The sequence below is a fragment of the Semicossyphus pulcher genome, unplaced genomic scaffold (assembly GCF_022749685.1).
Source record: "Semicossyphus pulcher isolate SPU_LCO1_2020_fin unplaced genomic scaffold, fSemPul1.0.p SCAF_12, whole genome shotgun sequence".
NCBI classification, from domain to species: Eukaryota; Metazoa; Chordata; class Actinopteri; order Labriformes; family Labridae; genus Semicossyphus; species Semicossyphus pulcher.
In genome coordinates this window covers 15,008,406-15,034,381 of record NW_027211626.1, presented here as the reverse complement: position 1 = coordinate 15,034,381, position 25,976 = coordinate 15,008,406, and the positions used below count along the sequence as shown (strand labels likewise).

General features: G+C 40.4%; 1 protein-coding gene across 1 annotated transcript; it reads left to right on the top strand.

Annotated features, from left to right (window-relative positions):
• The first annotated feature begins 900 nt into the window (after positions 1-900).
• Positions 901-25,774, top strand: pank1a (pantothenate kinase 1a). The gene is made up of 8 exons (XM_069658658.1): positions 901-1,193; positions 12,499-12,645; positions 12,843-13,048; positions 13,610-13,863; positions 15,710-15,886; positions 16,590-16,713; positions 20,008-20,133; positions 20,282-25,774. Exons 1-8 carry the CDS (start codon positions 923-925, stop codon positions 20,339-20,341), a joined length of 1,365 nt encoding a protein of 454 aa, XP_069514759.1. The 5' UTR covers positions 901-922; the 3' UTR covers positions 20,342-25,774.
• The last annotated feature ends 202 nt before the right edge of the window (positions 25,775-25,976 follow it).

The window sequence follows — 25,976 nt, the reverse complement described above, 5'->3', positions numbered from 1 at the left end:
TTGAATTTGACTTATTTTCCTTTACCGTCTATTTATGCTTAATAAACCCCAAAGTGAGACCTGTTCACCGACATCCCAGATTTAGATACAATTTAAAAAGCTCTGCAGGAAAACAAAAGACTTGTTTACAGTCCAGAAATAAAGACATTTCTGTGATTGGTTGTGTTTTTGCATGCAGCTGCAGGGTTACTACAGTTTATTTTCTTCATTGACATTGACTGGCAGCTTTGTGCGCACATCACGCATGGTGTGGACTGCGGGTTCCGAATGAGGATGATCATGAACAGCGACTTTTATAAATAAAGCGCCCACAGCTGCACGGACTGGTACTGTGAGAGCGTGTGCCTGTTTTTGTTTAATATACCAGCGGGAAGCAGCCGAGGATCATTGTTATACTGTTTGCGGCACAGGACGATACATTTTTTGCATTTCTTTGTGGTAAAGCGTACTAGAATTACAGTGTTATTTTACCGCAGAGAGCAGATAAAAACCGGTCGGAGGAGGTGAACGGGTTCGGGCCTCTGCTGGTGGAGCTGCTGTGACGTAGCCGTCAACCAACACATACACACACCGGCTGCCGCTGCGCTTGCTACAGTCTCAATGTGGGGAAATGACCGCGAGTGACCTCAAAGGAAACACTGTATTTTAGCGACCGCTCATATTTACATTTTATACTAATCTTAATTGGATTTTAACGTCAAATTTCTAGCTTGATATTAGTGGGTAAAATACGTTAAATTACGGAAAGGATTGGGTCTAACGTTTGGTCGCGCGACTATCTCTCTCGCTTGCAAGCAACGGTGCTAACATTAGCTAGCTAAGCTCAAGTAGCCCGGTCTCTTGTTGCTAGCGGTCGGGCTCTTACATTTTTCTCCGCTGCAGATGCTAAGCTAAGCTAGGCTAGGCTAGGCTAGGTTCTGCCATGGATAAAGCCAAGTCAATGATGGACAAGAAAGGAGCGACAGGACCCTTTCATGTCAACAACGGACAGAGCCAGAGGGGATTTAACGGCCCCGTCGCAAACGGCAGCTGTTGCAGCAGCAATGCATTCGGCTCGAGCCCCGGAACCAACAGCGGCACGTTTGAGAACGTGCATCTTCTGCACCGCGGGGACGATGCGGAGTGCAACGGCTCCCCGGCCAAGAGGAGCAGGCTACGGCGGAGGACGGAGTCGGTTAGACGGAACAGACCCCGTAAGTGTCAACCAGCTTAATAGAACCAAGTATATAACACTACCGTAAAATTCTGCAAATGGCCTGACGTGATTGTTTTTGTGGTGGAGGAAGAGTCTGTGTGTTGAACCCGGTGAATGCAACCCTCCACTATGACACAAACGATCAGCCGGGGTTTGCACAACCATCCCGTGTCGCAACCCCTCGCATTTTCTCCTCCCACTGCTTTTAACTGATTTTATTGTGTCGTTGTTAAATATGCCTTAGATCACAATCTTGTTTCTTCAGGTCATTTGATAAGATTAGGTGGTTACTGGTTACTGGTGGATCTGACAGGCAGATCTGTCTAATATTCAAGCCTGCCGTCGTCAGGGAGACCCCTCTTGTTTTCACGAGCCCTCTGGTTGCATTTGGTGCCCTGTGATTGGTCAGTTACTGGTGGTGAAAAAGCTCCTGATAAGTGGGCCTGGCTTGACTCAGCCAATGAATAGCTGACTTTTGTCTTCATGAGGCAGGGTTGAATGTGCCGGGACCCCGCCCCGTTATTTACCCAGCATTTCAGATGATGTGAGTAAAGATCATCCGGCAAAACTTTGCATTTTTACCGCAGAATGTAGGAAAGTGCAGTTTTCTCCGCCGTGTCAAGGTCTCTCTTTATATCATAGACTTACTAGGGCATTATAAGCTCTCCTCCAACAAGCTTGTTTTGTATCGTTTTTCTAAAAAATATTTTTGTAGTTTTTTTTTATGCACCTGTGAGCTGATATTTTGCGTCACTATGAGGCTCATAAGTGAGAAGAAACCTGGTAAGTGAGCGTTGGTTTTTGTTTCATTGTATTGAGGAGGCCTTGGTTTAAAACTAACATTAGAACAATTCAGTTATTCATTTTTTTCTTTGAATAAGATCTCACTTTATAACTAGGAAGTTGAGCCGTAAAAACAAACTATTCAGGTGTCTTATTTTCTCTTGAGTTCATTATGCTTGGATATTTATGTTTCAGTCAGATTGCTTAATGAGAAGATTGCACCTTTGCTAGGTTTTTATAAAGGCAAAGAGCAACTTAAATACATAAACATAACTTACTTTTTGCTGTTTTATAATCATGCTTTTGCAGGCAACTCTGCAGTCCATGGCAGTGAATTTCAGCATAACTTCCTCACAGCTCCTTTTCAGGGCTGTTTAGCTAAATACCCAGGGTTTGTTGTGGCTGAATGTGGCTGTCATGGTAAAACTTGTTCTCATTCATAGAAATGTTTGCAGAGAGACCAACTGCAATAGTAAGGTCCTTGTTGCTTAGTCATCTTGTCAGCATTCCTTACTTCTACCTATTATTGCGTTAGTGAGAGACAGAGACAGGAAGGAGGGTTAGGCGAGGACATAATGCTGGGTTTCTGCTTTCAAGGAAATGTTTGTCACCTGTAAGAAGCCTGCATGTTGCAGCATTTATCATAAGCAAGGCTGGCATCGCCTAAAGTTAAACATTGTCTTTTATTGTCTCACAAGATGATCATGCAGTTATATAATTCTTATTGAGAGATTGTGTGAATCATTTTGTAAAAATGTTAAGTCTCTATGTACATCGGTCAAAGTGTGAGACCTTTTGATGCATGAAAGTAGACATATTCATGATAATTAACAATGATTTAATTCAAAAGAAAACAAAGAAAGCATTTGAGACAGTGGAACAAGCATCATTTCAGACTGTTACTGTGTGAATATTTCTGCCTAATCGCATCACATTTGTAATAACGTTAAGTCATTTATTATGTAACTCCAACTACATGTGTTTGTCAGCATTTTAAGTAGGCTCTGCTTTAGGCTAAAAACCCCTATAAATTACTCTCCTAAGTGTTTGTTAAAGACCAACATGCACTTAAGGTCCAACAGGTTTTACCTGCACAACACCTTTTTCAGAGCTTTTGCTTGCAGTTCTGCTTTTTTAAATGTTGATTTTAATAAATAAGTTGACTTCATGGATGCTTAAAAAAATCAGGCAGTTAAAAATGACAGAACATTATAATCTAAGATTAAAAGGTGTCATTTTCAGAGCAGGTTTGCTATCAGTGGTTTATTCTTGAAGGGAAATTAAACACAACAAGATAAGTCTGATTCAACACGTGCTGAAATGTACAAGAACTTCTTTGGACGTGACAACATATTGACAGCTTATTAGACACACCAGTGTATACAGCATGTACTCAGCATCCAGTATCCGTGAGGGAGATGAGATATTGTCTTTGTGAGTTGCTCTGAGGTGATTAAAAGCTGCATACTCAGCCAGAAAACAGGAACAGTTAAAATTCCTTTACTCTAGCATATGATGGTTTTTACTAGTGTGATTGCAGATGGACTGATTGCTGGAGAAGTGTGATGTTGCCATGAGCAGACAGCTGGTAATACAATGATTCTTTGCTGTGGTGCTTAGTCGCCTGAGAATGAAAAGGGCCCTACACTAGCAGCGGCCCTAGATTACGTAATTAAAGGGACATCTCGTCAGTAAACTTTGAAACGTCCGGTCAGAGCTCCCCTCTTTATTACCGAGTTATCCTTGGATGGAGGCCAGCCGTCCTGATAAACCCGGATAACACTCTTAAGCTTTTCCCCACCAGTGGCAGACCCTGGAATGTTGTACCCGAGGGGATGTGATTTTTCCACTTTTGTCCTCAGATATTTTTTCTGCTCAGGTTATGAGGCGGGGTTGGGGGTAACACTGCTTGTGGTACCTTTTTGTTTACACCAGAAGCTACTTGGCAGCATGTTTCATTGACTGTTTGCTGCCCTTATTTTAACCAACAGGCTAATTCTCCAGCCCTGTAACTCTGGAGATTTTGTGACCTGTTTTTGTTCAGATGTTTAAAAGACAACATTTTTTCCATAAAAGGATCTAGTAAAGTATTTGTTATCAGCCATGAAATTAGGAAGAATGTTACTACCTAACTAACACTTCCAAGATTGCTTGTATATCAAGGAGGTAGTGTAGTAGTGAACTGAACACAGTTCTTTAACTGTGTATTTATTTCATGCTTAATGCACAGCATGATACAGTCATTTGCATTCCTATTGTCTCATACCTTAATCCCCTGGCTCAACCAAAACTAGCTTGTGGACCTCTTGGCGCTTACTGTATGTGGTCTTATGGGTGTGGCCAGCAGTTGGCAGAATAGGTTAATGGGCAAAATCAAGTTGTGCTTTGCAGCCCAGCACAGGGAAGTCATTACAACTTTTAACAGTGGAGGAAAGTTTCTCTTGGTGTGTGTCCATGTGTCAGTGGGACGCATTGGCTTTAAAGGTGGAACATCTGCTGTGTGGGGTCACCTTAAAATAAAAACAGAAAGCTCAGCAGTATCACACGGCTGTATTATTATCCGTATAGAGTATTTGGAGGAGTTTCAGACGAAGTTTCAAGAAACCCAGATGTGCAGAATTGGCAGATGTTTGGTCTCAGTTTTTGAGAAATAGTGACTTCAACAATATTGTGGTACACAGTGTTTAGACTGTGATTCACATTGTCTCAGATAACCAGCTCTTAGATGTAGGAAAACATACTTTTCTCGGAATCTCTGTGGTGAGAAATTTCATTGTGTTTCAAGTGTTGAAGGTTGTTGCGGTGAGCAAATTTGAAAATAGGGTCTGTGGGTTCCTCATTTAAATGAAAAGAACCTTCCAAGTAATGGTACACCCAATTCCCAGCTGCTTGTGTGTGTTCGTTTAGTAAAAGGATAACTCACAATAAAAGAAACTGGTTTGTCAAAAGGGCTTCCACAGGTCAAGTCAATGTTCTACGACTTTCTATTGCAGAAGATGTTTTACAGGGTGTGCTAACAAGATTCAATGAGGGTGTAGGTGATTTGGGGAGAGGGGCGTGTCTCAGAGATGATGTGAATAAGGACCAGGGGAATTTTTCAGTCTATGGCACACCCGGAAACCACTTGAAACAATTTCTCTGTGATACCGTGCACAACACTACAGCGGTTTCAACGTGTTTTAGGTGTAACCTTATTGAGGAGGGCTGGAGCTTATGAGCATTCAATTATTGAGGTATTCAAATTAGAGACAGTGAGACGTGAGATTCCATGACAGAAAAGGACTTTATTCACAGTTGCACCTCAACTTGTCAAGTGATGAAGTCTGTGTTTAACAAAGAGAAAAGTATATAATGAAAATGGGTCAGTTCTATGTTTCAACAATATTAACAAAAATGACTGTTCTCATCAGCATGTGAATTAACATTAGCCTGACAAATCAACTAAAGCTCTAAACACAGGTAAATACAAGATATAAATTTAATACTAAATAAGGTCACATTGAGCTTAACAAACAAATGGCATCATCAAACTAATAATCCTTAGATCATAATTCACTTTTGACGCACTTGACAGGCAAAGGAGAACACATGTCTGGTTGGTTGAAGAGCAAACCGAACAATGGGCTTTCTCCCCATTTATAAGAGTCCTGATTGTGAGGTGATGAACTTCAGCTGTGTATAATTGAGTCCAGCCAGCACAGGTGTGCAAGTTGCTCCTCCCAGAACATAGAGGAATCATGGCAGACCTGAAAGATTCCAACACAACGATTTAACTGACATAGTTGGAAAAACAGCTGCAATTGTCTTTTGTGTTTTGCCAGATATAAATATCTAAATAATCTGCATGTGAAGCTGCCTGTTTGGATTGACATTGACATGGAAGACTGACATTCATTCAGTAAAAGTCTTTATTTTTAGTAGTTTGTAATCCTGGTCGTAGTAGAAGCTGCAGTGCCAATGCTAGTAGTATATATTAATGCATTTGATACGGCAGTCATATTGCAACAGCGGTAGAAAGTGTTGGTTGTAGTGGCAGTAATATTTGTAGACAATGTAATATAAAGCCCTTTTCACACTGGTCAAAAAACCCACCAACACCTGCTAACACCCAGTTTTTTTGCTTAGTGGCTTGGATTCTGGGAAACACTGTTTTTTTGTAGTAACACTGTCATAATAAATACACTCAGACGTTAGTAATGATATAGGGATGCACAGGGAAGTTCATGGAGAAATTCAAACACTGAATTACTGTATTAGTGATAAGAATAACGGAGAACACAACTTCCTGTATTGAGTCTATAATATTATTGTCTCCACCGTATACACAGTGTTCAGCCTGTGCCGGGGTGTCTTCTTGTCTTATCACACAAGCGTGCGACAAAGTGTTCTTGTCCTGTGCTCTCTGTTCAATGTAGAAGAACACGCACGCATGCGCGCACACACACACACACACACACAAACACGTGTGGTGAGTGCGAGGTACAGGTTTGTTCGGCCAGAGACCTTTCACCTACATGGACACAAATCACTCCCCCCACCTCCTCCCCCCTCGACCCTGCTCCTTGTCACACTGACCTTTGACTGGAAGCGCTCTGTGTCCATGATTTGTGTGCTTTTTAAACAGAAACCCTGGATTTGTAGGACACGCGTGAGAAAAGAAGGACATTTAAAATTTTTTCTTAATTTTCACTTTATTTGTAAGTTTGAGGTTTGAGCCACCTGTTTGTCAGCATAACCCAACAATGCTTTGCTAGCAGTCTTCAAGCAGCAACACTTGACGACTGTGGGGGAGTTATTTGACAGGGTCAAGGAAACGTTGACAAGCATTGAAGGAGCAGTGCTGCATTATAATTCCTGGGTTGCTGTAGAAGATGTATGTGTAAATTTAGCCACAGGGCTACAGTGAATGAATGAAAAGACATCGTAGGATTATAAACGTACTGGCCTACGTTCTTTCTTTCAGTCAGTGCGACCATGTTTCTCGACATCGCTGACGACCAGGTGGCAAGCAGCTTTGTTTCACCTGGCATCATTTTTATTCTGCTGCGGCACAAGGTAATGATCACAGGAAATATAGTCAATATATGTCAAGAAGACTAATGACAAAGCCTGATATACCGTGTTACCTTGTAGATTCAGAGGATGCCTGTGGTTCAAATACAGGCTCGGACGAAAGGGTGCTCGTCATTCATTAGCACTGAGCTACACGGTTAGATTAAATTTCCGTCTTTTTTATTCTGTAAAACCTGTTTCAAATATTTTGATGTTGAATGAAACTAAATATTTATACATATAATATATAAAATAATTGCTAAATGTATGCAAAATACTAAAAGGTTGAAAGAAACCTTGATACAGCCTCTCTACCTCCCTGCATTGTAACCCCCACTGATACTATAGAGAAATGTTCGGGCTGTGAATTAACATTTGCCAAGCACATCTCTTCCAGGAAAGAGCTCTTGTTGGGTGGAAAAGGCGGACACACTGAGGACAAAAATGACACTCATTGATGGTGAAATACATTCTCATGCTCTGCACCACAAATGTTGACTTGACTAAGGAAGATCTTGAGTATATTTTACTGCGGCTGTTGGTCTGCTTTTGGTCAGTCTATCCCGTGTCAGCGCTGCACAGCATCGTTGGCACCACAGGCATTCAGACTGCACAGTCACTAGTGTGTTTTCGTTCTATTTATAGATTAATTACATTTTATATATAATAACGATGAAACAAAATTGACCATCTACATTAAACATTTTCGGACACATTGCTGTCTGCACAAAATTTCTAGATCTGAACAAAATCCATCTTACTACAGAGCTGTTTATAGTTCTTATTACAGGAACAAACTGTATGTAAGTGTCACTTGCAATTTAATTCATTACTGGGAGTTGAACTTCGCTGTCACACGCAGCTCTGATCACCAACACAGCCCAGTTAACACAGCAGCCTACCTCAGTCCATGACAACACCTGTAATGAACTAGTGATGCTTCTCGCCCTCAATACTTCTCGTATCACACACCTAGGTATGGTATTCGCTGTTCTTGGTCCTATTCTCACTAAGCAGCCACATACACCATCTTGTTTTTTCACTGTTTCTTGTTGTTCAGTTTAAAACAACCAACAAAGGAGCTGTTCTTCTTGCTGTTGTGAAGTCGCCATCTTTGTTTCTAGTGTGCTTTTGTGTGGCGTGGCTGCGTAAGAACAACCCTGTTTTGTAATGTGTAAAAAAATAAATAAATAAATAAAAAAGAGCTATAGCCTACATGTTTGCTGTCTGCCAGCACAGCTGTCCCTGTCATCTGCAAGATAGAAAACTTCAGTTTGTCTTTAATTGGTCTTTGACTTGGTGAGGGACTTTAGTGTCACATGGCCAATGTGCAATTTCGGGAATGTCCACTATGACAGAATCAGATTTTAGGAAGTGAACACAAAATGCGGTTTCTTGGCACAAACATGTATAAAAGGTTCAATGTGAGGTCATGGCTTACCAATAACACTACGTAATGTCTCCAGGCAGATCAAAATATCAGACCCAGCCATGGTACTGTGCTGTCAATATAGAAGACTTTGATTTATTATTCTGATCACGTCATGGGCTGGGTGTGAGTGTGCTTTTTGGCTGTGAAGGAAAGTGTGATTGCCACCTGAGGCCGACACCGTCGTGTACCTTAGCTGGCCTCTAACACTGCTGCTTTTGCTTGCAGCAATAACTTTGATGAAATCAGAGAAGGAGATCATATTTCTGTTTCCACGGTGTTCACAGTTCAGCTTTTGTTTAGGTGCTTGTGTTAAAGCTTTACTTGTTATGGCTGTAAGGGTGAATTCGCTGACCGCTATGAAGAATTCTGTTGAGGAAAACAAAAACAGATCCTTGTTTAGCTAAGCATTTGTAGTTTTTTGAGTGAAAAGCTGAAGCTGAAGCTATGTTGGCAGCAAAAACAATTCAGAGCAGATTATTCGACCTGCTGTCCTCAAAATCTATGCTTCTCCGCTCGTGTTTGCTGACGTGAGAGCGGGTCAGTAGGTAAGAGGGGACGGTAACCAAAAGTCAACCAAACAATAAAGTAGGTGACAGGTGACTCCGGCTCAAAGTAACCGAACACCAACCGCTAAATAGTGACAGTCGTAGCATCAGCAGGTAACAGGAGCAGCAGCACAGGTGATGCTAGCTGTCATACAGGTGGTTTCAGTTACTTAGTACTGCATGTTTCTATCTCTATGTACCTTAAAATGTGTAAAATGTACCTTAACATATAATGAAATTCAACCGTAAAGCACCACACTGTTATAAGCTGCTATTTTGCATTGCATATTATTATGTTGGCTCAAGCTCATTGAGGTTTGTTAGTTATTTAAGCTAAGTAAAGTTTGGAACTTGAACTTGGAAAATTGTATGCCACCAATATCTATACTAATAACTCTTATTTCCTAAGGCTAAGGCACCATGTGCAGCTATCAAAGCATGAACTACATGTTAACATGTGTTTCACCCAAGACCGAAAAATCCCAAACTCGCACTCGTTGGCTGTAATCTGAAGGTGGACTTTGCCTCGATAAGCCCGACAGAATCTTTCTGTTCCCTTCAGCAGTCTGTTGTGAAATAGTCACATCTCCTGATCGTCATGCCATGGCAGCGCTGACGCCACAGAGAGGACCAGGATAGGTTAACAAGTCACCAGTCACATGCAGACAGCTCTGGCATGCTGCTTAATCTCAAGGTTCAGTTTTCAATAGTGTGTATAACTAACCAGGAAGCAACTATCTCCATTGATCTCAGTATGTGGCAGGTCTGTTAGGCATTTAACAAGCAGCTGAAACAACCAGTTTAAGTGGTTTTGTGATTGATTTTATATAGCTGCCCACATGAGCAGCTTCTCTGTGTGATTAATGTTACAATGAGAAGTGCTTTGCAGTCTCTCAGCGGCTGGCTCTAAATATTTGGATTCACTACATTCTTTGTTAAACGCTGCTGCTTTCCACAACAAAAACAAGAACATATGTTTTAGTGAACACGTGTTGCCTCAGACAAACTGAAGACCTGCTGCTGTTCTTCTTTCACCTCTGTACTGTGCAACGAAACAGAAACATGAATGTTTTTAAAGACTAAAAGGCAGACCCTGTCTGATTTGAACCTGAGTAACCTCATTGTCACACCATCACTGTCAGTAGAAGGAGAGGGTTCAGTCGGTGTCTCCAAACATTTGCTTTACTTAGTGCTAAACCTGATCATTGGTGTTTGGTGAACTGCCAATGCAAAGAGAAGTGAATCAATGCAGGTGCTTCTGAAAAACAGAGCCACACATTTTCTTTGTAGAATAAAAATATTATCTGCCAAAAGTATTTATTTTTGTTGAGCTAGTACTAAGTCTGATAAGTGTATTTTGCATGTTTTGTTTCCGTCTTTCAATATTTTACAACCATTTTCTTCCCACGTTAACTTGTTATCTCTGAGGTATATTGTTGGTTTTTTTTGATGATACAGAAATAAACCACAAACCAAGAGTTCATTTACATGATCAAATTTTTAGACTTTTTAAATCAACAGTTATTATTATCATTAGTAGGATTGTCCTAAAAAGTCTGTTTAACCGTCAGTATCTTATTAGTGCCGTCAGAATAGGCAGAAAATTACATTCAATTATTTCTCCTAAAAAAACACATAGGTTAGAATTATTCAAATATGTGGACAATAGGGCATACCAACACAACAAGAGACAAACTTACTTGCAAAATCTTAAAAAATAAAGTTAATTATTAACGTATAAAGTGATGCATTCAAAGATGCTCCGTAACAAAGCAAGTGCATGCGAGGACAAACGAGAACACACTAGAGCTCACGAGACAGCCGCTGTAGTGCAGATTTTTTTCACATCGAATATTTATTTTAATAATCGAATATCCGTTTTTAATACAATTTGGTTATATATTCGAATATAGAATTTTTGTTTACAGCCCTACATTTTATTTAGTTCTCCTTTTATTTTGGCAACTCATTGTTTAGTCTAGTTTATGTGTTTATTTGACAGAAGGCCGTGCAGCTGTGGTCCCTGGGCAGGAAGATCTTTAAAAAAAAACACACGCACATTACAACAGAAACAATTAATACAAATGAACAAATTTTACAAAGAGAGTATGTCATAAAAACAACATACCTTTCCTTCTCTCCATGTTGGAGGACTGTTCCATACAAAGGTTAAAATCAGTGATCGCATGACTTGTTGGCCTTAGTTTTAATTTTTGTTTTGTTCGTTCAATTCTAATCAACTTCATTTGATTGTATTATCGTTAGGGCTGCTGGTTAAAATTTTTCAGTATCAATTAAACTGCAGATTATATTCTCGACTAATATTGTATTATATGTACTAAATTTGAAAAAAAAAAAAAAAATCCCTTCAAATTTTGTCTGTCTGTAAACCCATAATCTTTTTTCAAAAACAAAGAGAACTCCTAATCATCACAGTGGGAGAGGGGGCATTTGAGGACGTGTGCAATATTTGCATTAGAAATTACAGAAATGTTTAATTGATTATAAAAATACCAGTGACTCCAAATGAAGAAAGACTCTTTTTCATTTCAGTAGCTGCCCTTGCAGTGCATCCAAACCGTCTTACAGTGTCCGTTCCTTTTTCATGCCAGTAAATCTAACTTAAATTGAATTAAACTGATGGCGAGACAACACGTGAGCACAGGACTGGAAAAGGCTGTGAGAGAATGAGAAAGGAAAACAGAAAGTGTAGGATCAAGAAAGGAGAAATAAGACTTGAAAGGGGAACAATCCGAATGGAAGAGGGTGATGCGGTTGGTGTGGACGGAGATGGGGCGATGGAGAAGAAAGATAGACGGTGTGTATGAGAATGCGATGGATGCAGAGAGATGGAGAGGAAACACTGAGTGGAAGAGAAAACAGGAGGCTGTGGAGTGTGAGAGACAGAGATGATGGACTAGGGGGGTTGTCTGTTTCCATGGAAACAGTGGCTCGTGTTGAGCTGTATTTTTTTTTCTTCTTGCCGTTTGTGCAGGAAGATTTTTTTTTTTTGTGCTGAACCCAATGTTCTTCCCAACTATTTCCTGTCTCTGGTCCTCTGAGCAGTTTTCTTTTCCACATTGTCATATTGATGCGTCATTGTGCTGATTGTAACTGTTGAAATGATGCTGCTGAAACAATAAGAAGTGCACATTACGTTTGTAAAGTATAAAAGCTTGGATATAAATCACATTAAGTTTGTTAGTAAGCTTCATCATGTATTTTTAGAGGGCAAGCTGCTGTACATTAGCACAGTTATGTAACCCAGTACAGTTAGGAAATGTTCAAATAAGGTAAGGTCTCTCAGGGTTTTGGTCCGTAAATTATTCTCTGCAGCAATGACCAAAGGCAAAAGTCTAAAGACACATATTTTTTCCAAGTAAAAAGCCATCGTTGAAGATTCTGATTATTGACACTGTTTTTTTGATGTGTTTTGTGCCTCTTTGCAAAGGTAAATAACTTAATTTTAATTTCCTCCTTCTTCTCTCCAGCCTTCCCCTGGTTCGGTATGGACATTGGTGGCACCTTAGTCAAGTTGGTTTACTTTGAGCCAGTCGACATAACTGCAGAGGAAGAACAGGAAGAAGTGGAAAACCTCAAGTCCATCCGCCGCTACCTCACCTCAAATGTGGCCTATGGTATGGACACACACCCATGAACACACATAGGTTTAACTGTTCATGTGTATCTAGGAAAGGAAAGGTCAGGTCAAGGACACTGCCAAAGTTTAGAAGCTAAACAGCAGCTCCACAACACGAAAAAAGAATTGTAATTAATACTCAGATGAACATTAAACCTTTATTGTTTTTTAACTCCGAATTCCGTCCTCACTCAGGTAAAACCGGCGTCCGTGATGTCCACCTGGAGCTGAGGAACCTGACCATGTGCGGCAGGACAGGAAATCTGCACTTCATCCGCTTCCCCACACAGGCCATGCCCCGTTTCATCCAGATGGGCCGTGACAAGAACTTCTCCAGCCTGCACACAACTCTCTGCGCCACCGGAGGCGGAGCGTACAAGTTCGAGAACGAGTTCAGAACGGTGAGTGTTCAGAAATTTCATCATCATTCTCTTTAGTGACATTGAAAGAAGCATTTTTTTTTCTATTAAGCAAATGATTAATCTGCAAATCAATCAGAACAATCATTATAATTGATCACACTTACTAGGCCATGAAAAGTTCAGTCGCATTAAGTTTTCAGAGCTAAAGGTCTCACCAGTTTTAATCTTATTTAAGCTAAAAATCCCTGACTGCCTGGATCCCTTTGCATTTGATTTAAGCTATACATAGATTTATGAGTTTCTCTGGTGATTCTCAAATCCTATATGCCTGTTTACCTGAGTTCATTGACCCTTTCTGCAGTGCAGTACGATCAATGAACTCTCCCTGAGCACTGCAGTATGCACCGAGCTTGTACACTATGTCCACACACGAGTCTTTAAGTGCTTTAAAAATCATTGTATCTTTATAACACTGACAAATCAATGCTTCCAAGTAATTTGATTATCTTTTACTTTAAATCATCTTTAAAAACCCTTTAAAAGTGCTAAGCAGATAAAATAGTTCCTCCTCATATTAAACTCTCCTCCACTGTGCGTCAGATGGCCGACCTGGAGCTGCTGAAGCTGGACGAGCTGGACTGCCTGATCCGTGGCCTGCTGTTCGTCGACCGGGTGAGCTTCAACGGACACCCGGAATGCTACTTCTTCCAGAATCCATCAGACACGCAGAGCTGCGTGAAGAAGCCCTGCACCCTGGACAACCCCTTCCCCATGCTGCTGGTCAACATCGGCTCTGGGGTCTCCATACTGGCCGTGTATTCGGAGAACAACTACAAACGTGTGACTGGGACCAGGTGAGGAGGATAGACACCTGAGAACTCAAAAAATATAAATCAACACCTAAAAAAAAAAGCTGCCAACTTCAGCATCGTCAACCTTAGCAGGTCCTGAAACAGTTAAAAAATAACAAAGCTTTTAACGATCAGTCATCAGAGCCGAGCTGTGCAGTGACGGACAAAAAGGGGGAATGGTTTTACGGAAATTAGATGCCTAAAAATGCCTTCTAAAGCAAAACCCTCATCAGCTAATAATAGACGGTCACAGAGATATAAAATGTACCAACAAAAGTCCTCCACAGTTTCGAACTGATTTGGTTAAAGGTCTCACGATTGTTCCCACTGTAGATAAAGGCAAACTATCTGTAAATGACAAAAGGTCTGGATTCCCACAACCTATGTTAAATGACCTGTTGGAGCCTCTTACAAACCTTTAAAGGAGAAATTCGCCCCTTGAAAAAGCCACTGTAACTCAAAGCTGGTGTTCTCTGTGCTCGATAGAAGCAAAATATTTGAAATTGCCGTCATAGCTGTGGAGAATGTTGTACAAACCGCTCTTGGTTTCACTCATTCTACATTCCTACAACACCCAGCGTGCATTTCGCCCCTCCCTCTGAAAGGAACAGTCCAGTGAGAGACGCTGGAGTGAAATACCGCGGTTTTTGCTGCAGGCAACGGCTCAGACATGACACCGGAGGCAGCGTCCTAGATTGAGGAAGTGTCTTTTAGCAAGCTTCCTGGCCTCCGCCTGGCCTGGGACTGAGGTTGAAAATCGGCGAACTGGCCCTTTAAGAACAAATCTTTAAGTATGAGTGTTACTCGCATGCACCATTAAATTTTCACTATCTGCACAATCATACAAAATAAACATACAGAATAAAATAGTGGATGCACGATCGCGTTGAATGTTGACTGCCTGACTGTTATTGTTGGGTTAAAAGAACGGGGAGCAGCTGTTTTACATAAGTATATTTTGTTTTCACAGTGTTATCAGTTAAAATTCAAAGTCTATAGTAAGACTGAACGAGTTTGTTCATGTTGAGCTTTAAATCAATGAGTTTTGAACTTGAAGTTGTTTTGCACGAAGCAATATGTGCAAAAGGTGAAGGTGGCTGAAGACTTTTTATAGCTTCAGTAGATCCAACAGATAAGCCAGAATCATATGTTTGAATCCCAGCCAGTCTTTATCTAAGTTCACCTTATGTACCTTTCTGCTCTAGTTATGTAACAGTAGGATTAGATTATGATTAGATAGTTTAAAATAAATAACCTCCTAGAAACGACATTTATTTTTTGTATGTTATTTAAAGAATGAGCAAGCCTCCTAATTATCTGTCACAACTCAGTGCACCCGTTGAACTGGTCGAGCCTGGGCGTGTGTGCTTGTGTGTGCATATGGAAGGCTGGCATTTCAATCTGCTCCAGGAAGAGGAAAAGATGAGTAAACTAAACTTAGATGTTGTGGGTGCTAGGTCGAGTCAAGGAGGTGGATGTGTCAGGTGTTAAATGTGTGTGCGGTCTTTTGTGTGGGTTCCTAATCTTTTTACAGTATTTGTTTAAATGCCTTACATCCTGTTTACACCCTGTATTCCCTCTCCTTATACTCTGGTATCCTTTTAGTTCTTTTACATAATGACTTGTAACTCTAACTTCTCTGCATGGTTACAACCTCATCTTAAACCTATGTTATTATAACAATGGAAAAAGTAAAATGGTATTTCAGCTGTCCCATATTAATGTGATGAATCCAACCACAACATTTGCCTGTTTTATAGTTTTAAATCTCTTCATTCCTGAACCCTACTAACCATTTCTGTCTATTATTGTTCCCCTCACACTCTCTCCTTCTCTCTCTGTCGTTCAGTCTGGGAGGTGGTACCTTCCTGGGCCTTTGCTGTCTGCTGACGGGCTGCGAGACGTTCGAGGAGGCGTTGGAAATGGCCAGCAAGGGCGACTCCACCAACGTTGACAAACTTGTTAAAGATATCTATGGAGGAGACTACGAGCGCTTCGGCCTGCAGGGCTCTGCCGTCGCGTCCAGGTCGGTTAAATTCACAGTTCACACAGCCATTATGAGCTGTAAGGATGTACGGGTGGAGCAATACAAGTCATTTCTGTAAACTAGTCGAGGCAGTGCACTTTTTTTTAGATGCGTCATTGTTGCAAAGCAATGAAGGATAATTGCGAGGCAGGCTATAAAAAGGTGAAAAATATGTACGGTAGTAAAAAGATGATAGATACTCTGAATTGTGCCTTGAATTACACATATGATGAATGCTGTAAATGCTCTCTATATATGAATGACGCAACAATTAACACAGAGTCACAACATAAACAAATTGCACACGTAACACCACAGGGTGTTATGACATAACAGCTGACTGGTAATAATAAGTTCTCACACACAAACTCTCTCATTGGCACGCTCAGGCCTTTACTTGATAATCTGGGTTTAGTATGTATACAGTAAACCTGCAGCTCTGTGCTCAAAGGTTGAACCATAAAGAAAAGGGATTTTATCACAGGCAGTGGTTTTAGTGTCATGGTGTTCCATTCTGTCACAAAAACATACACATTGACAAACAGCAACTTGTTGTTCTGAAGGTTATTGTGACATTTACAGAGGCCTGTTGCTCTTATCTTTGAATTTGTTAAGAGTTCCTTAAACTTAAGTAGTACCCATAAAGAAGATGTAAAAGCTGATTTTTTTGTTGTTTACATGTTCCATCTGGTCTGTTTCGCAGTTTTGGTCACATGATGAGCAAAGAGAAGCGAGACAGCATCAGTAAGGAAGACCTGGCCAGAGCCACACTGGTCACCATCACTAATAACATAGGATCCATAGCACGGATGTGTGCAGTCAACGAGGTACACACACAAGCGCACATGCACTCGGGATCCTGGGGGGTATACTACGAAGCGGGATTTGTGGTTATCGAGTTAACTTCAGGGTTAACTTAGTACTACGAAGGTGGTCCACTTCTTACCGCGGTAGATCACCATGGTAACTTACGTTGAACACCTAACCTGCTCCGAAGCAGGTCATGTCCGAGAAAAGAGATAACCTGAACTGAACACCACCTACTGACCAATCACGCCTCTTGATTTAGGAGCTCTGTGAGCAGATCATGAGAGGGAGGAGGGAGGAGTTTTTAAAATATATTCATAAAAGATATTCATTGTGCTTTACTGATGAACATCCACAACAGAGTGATAAAAACACTGAAGCCTGAAGTTGTTTTGTACTCATAAGATGTGACAGTAAGCATTTGTACAGCTTTAAATTGTGGTTTTATAGGCTATTTATTTTAAATTGGCTTCATGTGTCCGTTTGATACATCTGAGAGAATAAGGTCTAAATCTGCCACTAACAAAAATACATCTGTGCAATGTATTAATGTCATGTAACACACGCATGTTATAATAAATGTCATGCTCTAATGATGGAGCAGTGATATTATTATATTTGCACATTTACACAGTCTGCGTTTTTTTGCTGTTTATCCTTCCTGCATTCAGCAGCTGCAGCTGAGTGGATTTTGTGTAACTTCTTCATATCTTTCTGAAATCATAGTTTACTCTGAGTTTGTAAAACATGCCGATCAGCTGACGGCAGACTTGTCCGTGTTTTAGATTGGTCGTTTGCTCCAAACAAACTCCCCTTTAATATGAACGCGCTCATAGAAACCCTGAGTTGACTTATCGAGTTGATACCATTTAACACGATCTCCTTTGTCAGGTTAAGTGAAGCCAGATCAGGAAAAGAGACCCTGGGTATGTTTAACTCGCTTCGTAGTATAGGCCCCTGGTCTCATCAACCAACTTACTATTAACACAATTCACTCTCACCAGTAACGTGAACCATTAATGCAAATTATTCACACACACACACACACATACATAGATGAGTCAGTGGGTAATAAGAAAAGTAAGAGAAGGACATTTGCTTTGATCAAAGATTGTTTGGACCTTTTCAACCTTTTAAAAAGCAAACACTGTTAAAACACACTGAAACTAAAGTTAATTTCCTGCCAGCTCACTTCATCTGCCTTTTTGAAGCTCAACTGTATTGATGGGGATTTTCAAATAATCAACTTCAATGCAATTTGGGGGTTGTGGGTTGTAGTGTGAACCCCAGAGTATCACAAAAACATCACAAACACAGTCAGATCTAACAGTTTATGGACAGAAATCAATGATTAAACAGTTACAAGCATTAACTGCTAAAGCTGGATTCAAAAGGTTTTCTCCTGTGCAGCGAGGGATCAGCCTGGAGTGTTTCTGTGTGCTGTGAGCTTCTTTACAGTGTTGCCTTGTGGCATGGCGATCAAGCAGCATTGTACAGGGCTATCACTGCACACAGAGCTGCAGCAAGCGGGTTTAGAGCTGATATCGGTGTATTTATATGTCATTTGGTCCAGTTTGGTTTCAGCTATCCTTAATGTTGATGTTAGAAAGTGTTTCCATTAAACGGTTTTAGGGATAAACTGTAGAAAATAAAGCAAGAGAAACTTCAAGACAAGTGACCCATCACACCTGCTCTTTGCTAAAGTGAAAATATATTTTCACTGTCAAATTTTCACTTCACTGAGCAGTAAATCAAATACATTTACATACACAGAAGTGTTTCCCCTCTGACTGGGAGCAGGAACAGCAACAGGCCTCCATCGTATCAGGGGTATCAGGGGTAAATGGCCTGATAATTGCATATCCATAAGTCATGTATTTGCTCATTACATAATCATATCAGTGCACTGGCCTTGCCAAGCACACATGTAAAAACAAACACACTCTCACCTCGCGCGAGGTGCACAGTGAGAGTGAACAAATTGCATAATGCAGTTTACAGCACTGAGAACCTCGCACTCACAATCATTTACTTACAGCAGAGCACTTTGTTCGTCTTAAGAGTAATCTTCAAACATGTAGAGACGGCTCTTTTAACACGAGTGTTTGGTTTCTTAACTATCAAACTGAAGATGTGATTTAAGCTTACATTGTCACTGTCTTTCCCCTTGACAGTATTTGACACATTTCCTTATATACACACCTTAAAATATACTCGTGTCCTTGCATGATGTCAGGTCATTAATTTAAATATATATATCACAGCAAATAATAGATTCTGTGATTCTGTGAGTTTAAGACACATTTTGTAGATTCTTTCTTGCTTCATGGTAATTTAGACAGTTTCTCAGTTCTGCTCTGGTTGGGAGCTGATTCGATAGTGTTGTTGAAGTTACCCCACCTGCAGTAAAGACCATGAATAAATAATGCAATCAAACTTCTCAAAACAGATGCAACAAAGTGCTTCACAGGGCGATAAACACAAGTTAAATAAGGCAGTAATAAAAACAAGTAAATTATCATTAAAAACAGAGCAGCACATCAAAGGTCAATGGCAGTATACCCGTGAAATAGTAAACCAGAGGATGATAAGAGCAAACACTGTTTTTACAGTGTGTCAATCAGGTCTTTTCAGAAACAGAGCATGAAGTTAAGAGGTAACCACGTTATCAGCTCTCCAGCACCACCGTGTGGTTTGGATGAGTTGTTGCATTTTACCCATAAATAGTGATCTCTTTCACATAAAGAGACTTTAATAAACTCAAGCGATCGTTTATTTTTGCACAACTAAACTTTTTAATTTAATTAAGATTAAAAAAAAATAGTTTAATAAAGAGGAATTCACAACTTCTGTATCAAAGAACATAACTCGTTGCCAACAGTATGGTCAAGAAGTGTGGAGCAACGTTTTACATTGTCTTTTTATTATTGTTTTATTATTGACTGGGGAATTGTATGCCTTTGTTAGAGTCCATAATGAGGGGGAAAGGAAATGCAGGCAAAGTGAAATGGGAAATGAGATTCAGATTCATTCTTTGTCTACTTTCATGTTTCCTTTTTACACTCCCTACAAGAATTATTCTAAAACTATGTGTACACAGATGAGAACTTTACTACCTCAAGGTTATTACAGTGTGTCATGGCTATGTAGTGAAGTTATAGCTGCGTTTCAAACCTTCCTCCAAAGAGTGTTATTTTGCAGAGTGGTTGCAACATGCAGCAGAGGTCCAGAACCAATATTCACAAATGAAGAAAGTTGCTGCACACGTAACATGACTAGTTTTCTCTGACATTTTCCACGTCTCTCCTCATCAGAAAATTGAGCGTGTGGTGTTTGTCGGGAACTTCCTCCGTATCAACACGGTGTCTACAAAGCTGCTAGCGTATGCAATGGACTTCTGGTCTAAAGGGCAGCTGAGAGCCCTCTTCCTGGAACACGAGGTGAGCCCTGAGACTTTAACTGAGGTGTCAGACCTATTAACTCAAACCTTCTCTTTCAAATGCTTGAGCTCATTGCTGGAGTAAACTGAGCTGAATGAAACATATGAAATAGAGGTTGAGTAAAAAGTTTGTTTATTCTTTCAACCAGGGTTATTTCGGGGCCGTCGGGGCGCTGATGGAGCTGCTCAAGACGACAGAGGACCCATGAATGAAGTCATGCCGTGACATCATCAACTCACGACAAGACGGTGTCATCCAACCCCACGTACGCTGTGATGTCATCAACTCGCGATGCTGTGACGTCATCAACTTTTGACGCTGCTGAAAGGTCCCGTTCACACGGGGCCGCTAAAGGAACACTAAGAGACGGACACAGACACTGAGAAAAGCCATTTTAATAATTTAACTCTTGTAAATAGTAATAACCTCTAACATTCATCTCCTACGTTTCCCAGAGTCCCCCCCTATCATAGAGGTTTTAATATTGTAATCTTTAATTTATGTTTTTTTGTCATCGCCTCTGTTGATTCCTGTGATCAGGCCGGTGTCAGGAAGCAGCAGAGTGTTTTAGTGTTTTTCTGTTACTGTGTCTGTTTGTGTGAAAAGCTACTGTAGCAGTACGTCCCGGAGGCTGCGGTGCCTGGACCACTTTTTCTGCAACAATCTTAAGGTGGGGCGTCTCCTCTGAAATGAAGTCACTCTAAAATGAGTCATTTTTACCACCATCTGATTGATCAGAGAGACAGCCGGAGAACAGTTATGGAAATAGTTTAGGGATTTTGTTGCACAAAAAGTTGCCCACCACGCTACAGTCTTCCCTGGAGTGCACTGAAGCCAAATCTGTTTGTGATTCGTACCACACCTGCCTCGTTCAGATCTGACGGGAAGCAGGAACATTTTTTTTTTTTTTGCTCCGCTGCACATGGCCTTTTGTTTTTTGTTCGTCTCTCCTTCGTCTGCCTACATGAAAACATCATGAACACCGTATTGCCCACATTCACACCAACCTGACCTGCTGAGTTTAGTGATAGATGACGGGACCAAGTCTTCCAACAGAGAGCGCTACAGCTTTGTCTGCGTTTCTGGTGTCTGTTGACTGGTTTAACTACAACTACAGTCCAGTCTGGCTGCGGGCCTGTGGTTGTGATTAGTGAAACTGTAGTCTCACCGTCCCCTGTCTGTCAGTGTCTGAACACCACTTCAGCAGGGCGGAGGCCTTTTTCCTCACCCTCTTGCTCCATTGCCACCCTGCTGCCTTGTTTGGATGATGCAGTGTGATTTAATGAGGCGTTCTGGCTATGAATTATAGTATCAAAAAGGTTCAGCACCCCTGATGTAGCTGTAGAAGACTGGTTTCACTGGGGAACAGGGACCAAGATGGGTAATTGGGATTGTTATTATTCTTAATGATTTTATTAAGATTATAGTAGAGGGAGCATCGTACCACTTCATTACATCATCTCGTATGATATCAAGTGATCATGGAAACAGGATGTAAACAAAGCGGAGAATACAGCCTGTTTTAGTGATGCTTTGCAGTGAGAAAGGACGAAAGCAGGAGGCTTAATAAGTATGGTCCAGAAAAGCAGTAGCATGCTAACGTTAGCCACCGGGGCTAGAATGACCGTTACTTGGAAACACCACAACCAGCGCCGTTTCCTTCTCTCCGTCTCCTTCTCTCCTTCTATCTAGAGTACTTAAGCAATCATTGTTTTAAATCCTAAATATCATACAATTTAAATATTATATGCATGTCTCTAATGAGTCTGCACATGGTTGGGCAGGTTTCTGTAAAGCCCTCACATTTCCAGATAATCTGGGCCAAACGTCTGACGACTGTCAGGAGGTTGGAATCAGGTACTAATCGGCCCAAACTCCTGTAGTCTCCTTAATTGTCCAGATTGGCAAAGCATGTGTGGAATAATGTCTTGGAATGGAATCTTAGCTATTATTCAACAATTAAGGGAAGTTGGAATTGTAAGTAAAATTCAAAGTTCATCCTGTAGTCACTGCATCGTGATATACTTATTAGATCATAGCTGTTGTGTCCCCCCTCCCAGCCTGGACCTTTTAAAGCCTTTCATCTCAGTTTAATGTCAAAGCAGCCGGACGGTGCAGTCTCGTCACCGTCCACTGCTCCACTATCTGCATGCCTTTACTCTCCTGCAGAGAATCTGTGCTCTTTCCCTTTTTCACATTACATTTTGTATAATTCACCTCATCTTGCCGTTTTTGTTCTTTAAATTGCCTCCAATCATCACCACCGAACTAACACGTTCATGTCGGTTAGTTTTTTGTGTTTCTGAGCCTGATATAGACAAAATCTCCTCTTCACTTTTGACCCATCGAACACACTTTTACCCTGACAATTAACATGTTTGCTGCTATGCAGTTCTGTTGAATTTAATGCATTTGTAAAAAGACACGTAGGACAGTTGGATTAATGACCATGTAGTTTTTGGAAGTGGATATTTTTAGGCGGATGTTTTTATCAACAGCGACTCACAATACATAACAAGTTTTACTATAAACATGCACATTTGAAGCAATTGAAGTTGCAAATGGCTGTAATTAAAGTAATTGGGTAGTAGAATAATCAGAGTGTTACTAAAATGAAGAAGTTAGTATTGTTCTACGGTGCATACATTAAGTGTAAAAGGCGTAATTAACTATCTATCTGCTTCAATACTCCAAATACCAACACTTTGCCAGTGTTCGGAGTAAAACTGTGTTTTGCCATCATTTCCTCCACAAACTCTCAATCATCAATGTGTTCGACAACACTGCACGTGTTCTTTTCGAGTGCTTTTTCTCTTTTTCTTTTAATTTGCCTTGATCCAACTCATGTTTGGATGTTTAAAGTGGCCTCCACCTGTCAGGTGCCACTCCGCTGAACCCCCTCCCCCCCAGATCAGTTGCCTTCTCTGTGTGCTCGCCTGGTGACACTGTGTTTGTGCCCTTCACTTTCCTGTGTGATTTAATTTGCTGAACTTCACCTCAATGTTTTTTGCAACGCTTTGCATGCTGAAACAACTCTCTGTTTGAGTTTTACTCTTGCTTTCTGTGTGTTTTTTGTTGTTGTTTTATTTTAACTAAAGATTCAGTGCAGTGAAATCACATCTATGGTTTGGATATCAGTGTTTGGCATTCACAATTCAACTGCTCGTCCCAAGTGTGTAGTACAAAAACAACCTCACCTTTCTTCATTGCAGATCATTAATAATGAGAACTGGAAGTTGGAAAGTTTGACTTTTCCAGGAATTTTCTTTTTTTCGTTTTGGTTTGGGAACATTTTCTTAAAACAGTATGTCCTTTTCATTATTTTTATCCTCCTTGTTTTGTGGCCAGTAGCAACTTAGTAATGTGAGTTCATGTGTTTTTTCCCACGTGATTTGAAAATACTGTTGTATGAATTTATATTAATGTTTTGATTTTTTTTTTTTTGGTTGGCACAAAAGAACCAGTGTGATTGTTTTCAGAAGTGTAGATCCCTGCTTTTGATGCTGTCAGGCCGAAAAAAGATTTGCAGCACTTAACGCCGGGGATCTCAGTGAATCTGTCACCACTATCCTGAAACACCTTTTATCTCAAAGCAGGTAGAAGTTTGAGTATTTATCCATTGAAGCCAGTTTGTACAGTCTGCTGTTCATCATGACGCTCCGATCTGGTGTCAGCCCGATGTTTCTTTGGGAAAAACATGTATGAAGACATTAACGGGGGCAATTGTGAAATGATTCCTGGTCTCTGCTAAGTATACATGACATGTTTGAAAGATGTTCATTTTAAAGTGTACCAGTATGTTTCCAGTGATGATATAATTGCAAGTTATTACATAATTTTCACATTAGCTAATGTTAAAGAGTTTATGGACTGTCATGGGAATATTAGTTCTAATACTTGTGGTATTTTTGGACCTCACTCATGTTACTGTTGCAGTGTTTTTGACTGCGCTCATGAAACCCATCGTGCAAAGCAGCATCACATCTTACACTCGTGATGGTTTTTCTTCTGAAAGTGTTTTTCACACATTCTGTAACTGGAACGTAAACACAGTATGAAGCAAGAATTCGGTCATTGAAGTGATTCCGCCGTGACTTTTCTGTTACTGCAAGTCAACAGTGTAGATGTTTGTCAGCTTTGATGACAGTCTAAGTCAAGAGTTTTGGGTTCCTCCCCCCCACTGGGACCACCTATACTCTTATCGGTACGTGTTTCTCGGTACTGTTTGCTGTAAGCATTCACCGAACAGCAAATGTTGTTCCTTCATCCAGTATGAACTCTAACCAACAGGCTATGCAGTAACTCATTCATGGATCTCTTTGTCCCTCGCATCAAACTAACCTCTACAGCTCCCCGAGTAGATTGAACTAGTTTGTAAATGTTTTTGAAAAAAATATGCAACCCTGTAAGTTTTCCCCGCTAAGAAATCCTGTTTGAATCTTGATGGAGAGAGTTTCTCCTCCGACGTTTGTCCTGCTGATTTACTTGTTAACTTTATTAAGGTGGATGCTCCCGATAGGATGTTTTTAGGCTGAATTAAGCCCCAAAATGAGCGTACCAAGTGTGTTTTCTCAATTGGACCTAATCATACTTTATATCTATACACTGTGGCACTGTTAAGTCATTGACACATATAGCAAAGAGCTGTATCCTGAAAAGAACTTCAAATAGGCCGGAGCTCTGTGACAAACTATAACCCTATGTTGCATAGCAGTCACATGACCTTCTGACCTTTTGCTTGTGTAATGTTTTTGCTAAACTTTTCAGGATTTCCTCAGACGTTCTTAATCTGGTCAAACATCCTGTTGCGTGAAACACATCCAGCCTTTAAACTGTCTTCTGGAATGCTTGACTGGCAGGACAGACCTTTTCCTCCTTGTGTATTTGATTGTACAGAGATTTTGTAAATAATATTAATATGATATATTCTACACCAGCAATCTGTCTGTTGATAAAGTGGTTTCAACTGTTCAGGGCCAGGTTTCCCAAACGTCACTCGGCACTTCATTTACAAATCCAAACGCAGACAGAAGTGGCATCGAGACAAACCGCTTTCCTTATCAGAGCTGTAATAAACAGTGTTAGATAATACTTTTAGGAGTCTGACTTAAGCTAATTGTTGTATAAGATTGGTAAGATTTTTCTTATAAGGACTAGATATGTTATTCTTTCTGTGATTGCCCAATATTTCTGGCATCATTGTAAGCCTATATGTGTTAAATCCACCAATCAATAATTTTACCTGTACTGTCAATTTAACCATGCTAAATAATTCATATTTACTTTCAATGGTTATGAGAACTCCTCTTCACTTGAAAGTGTTACCATGTTGATGCTCTTGGTGGCCACAGTCCAGCTGCCTGTTTTCTGTCTGCTGGATTTCTGTGCTGGTTGTTCACACAAGCTCCTCTGCGATCTGGACCTGTGTGTGAGAGGTTTGGGAAGCCCAGTGCTGGTTGTTGGCGTCAGTTCTGCTGCTGCTGCTGCTTTTAAATCCAGTTTGAAAACAGAAAGGGTTCAAAAGGAAAAAAAATGACGATTAAAAAAACATTATGTCTCCCTGCCTTGTGCAATCTGTATGTACTGAAGTGAAGAGATTTTTTTTTTCTAAAAAGGAATTAAACTAAAACTGGATGAGATATGTGTGATGTGTGTTCTGGATGTTTTTCATTTGTATAGTTTAAAAACTGGATGACATTAAGAAAGTGAGCAAGACACACCTACCAGTGGAAAGTGGTAGAAAAAAAAGACTAAAATAGAAGAAGTAATTATAGTTGTTTCACACAAAAGGCAGCAAAGGTTATCTGAGAAGTAGAAAAAATAATTGAATAAAATATTCCATA

Bases quoted from the DNA above. Each gene is read 5' to 3' on its own strand.
- pank1a (XM_069658658.1), top strand. From the start codon at position 923: ATGGATAAAGCCAAGTCAATGATGGACAAGAAAGGAGCGACAGGACCC. The intron at 1,194-12,498 runs GTAAGTGTCAAC...TCTTCTCTCCAG, and splicing joins GGTTAGACGGAACAGACCCC to CCTTCCCCTGGTTCGGTATG. The intron at 15,887-16,589 runs GTCGGTTAAATT...TCTGTTTCGCAG, and splicing joins GGCTCTGCCGTCGCGTCCAG to TTTTGGTCACATGATGAGCA.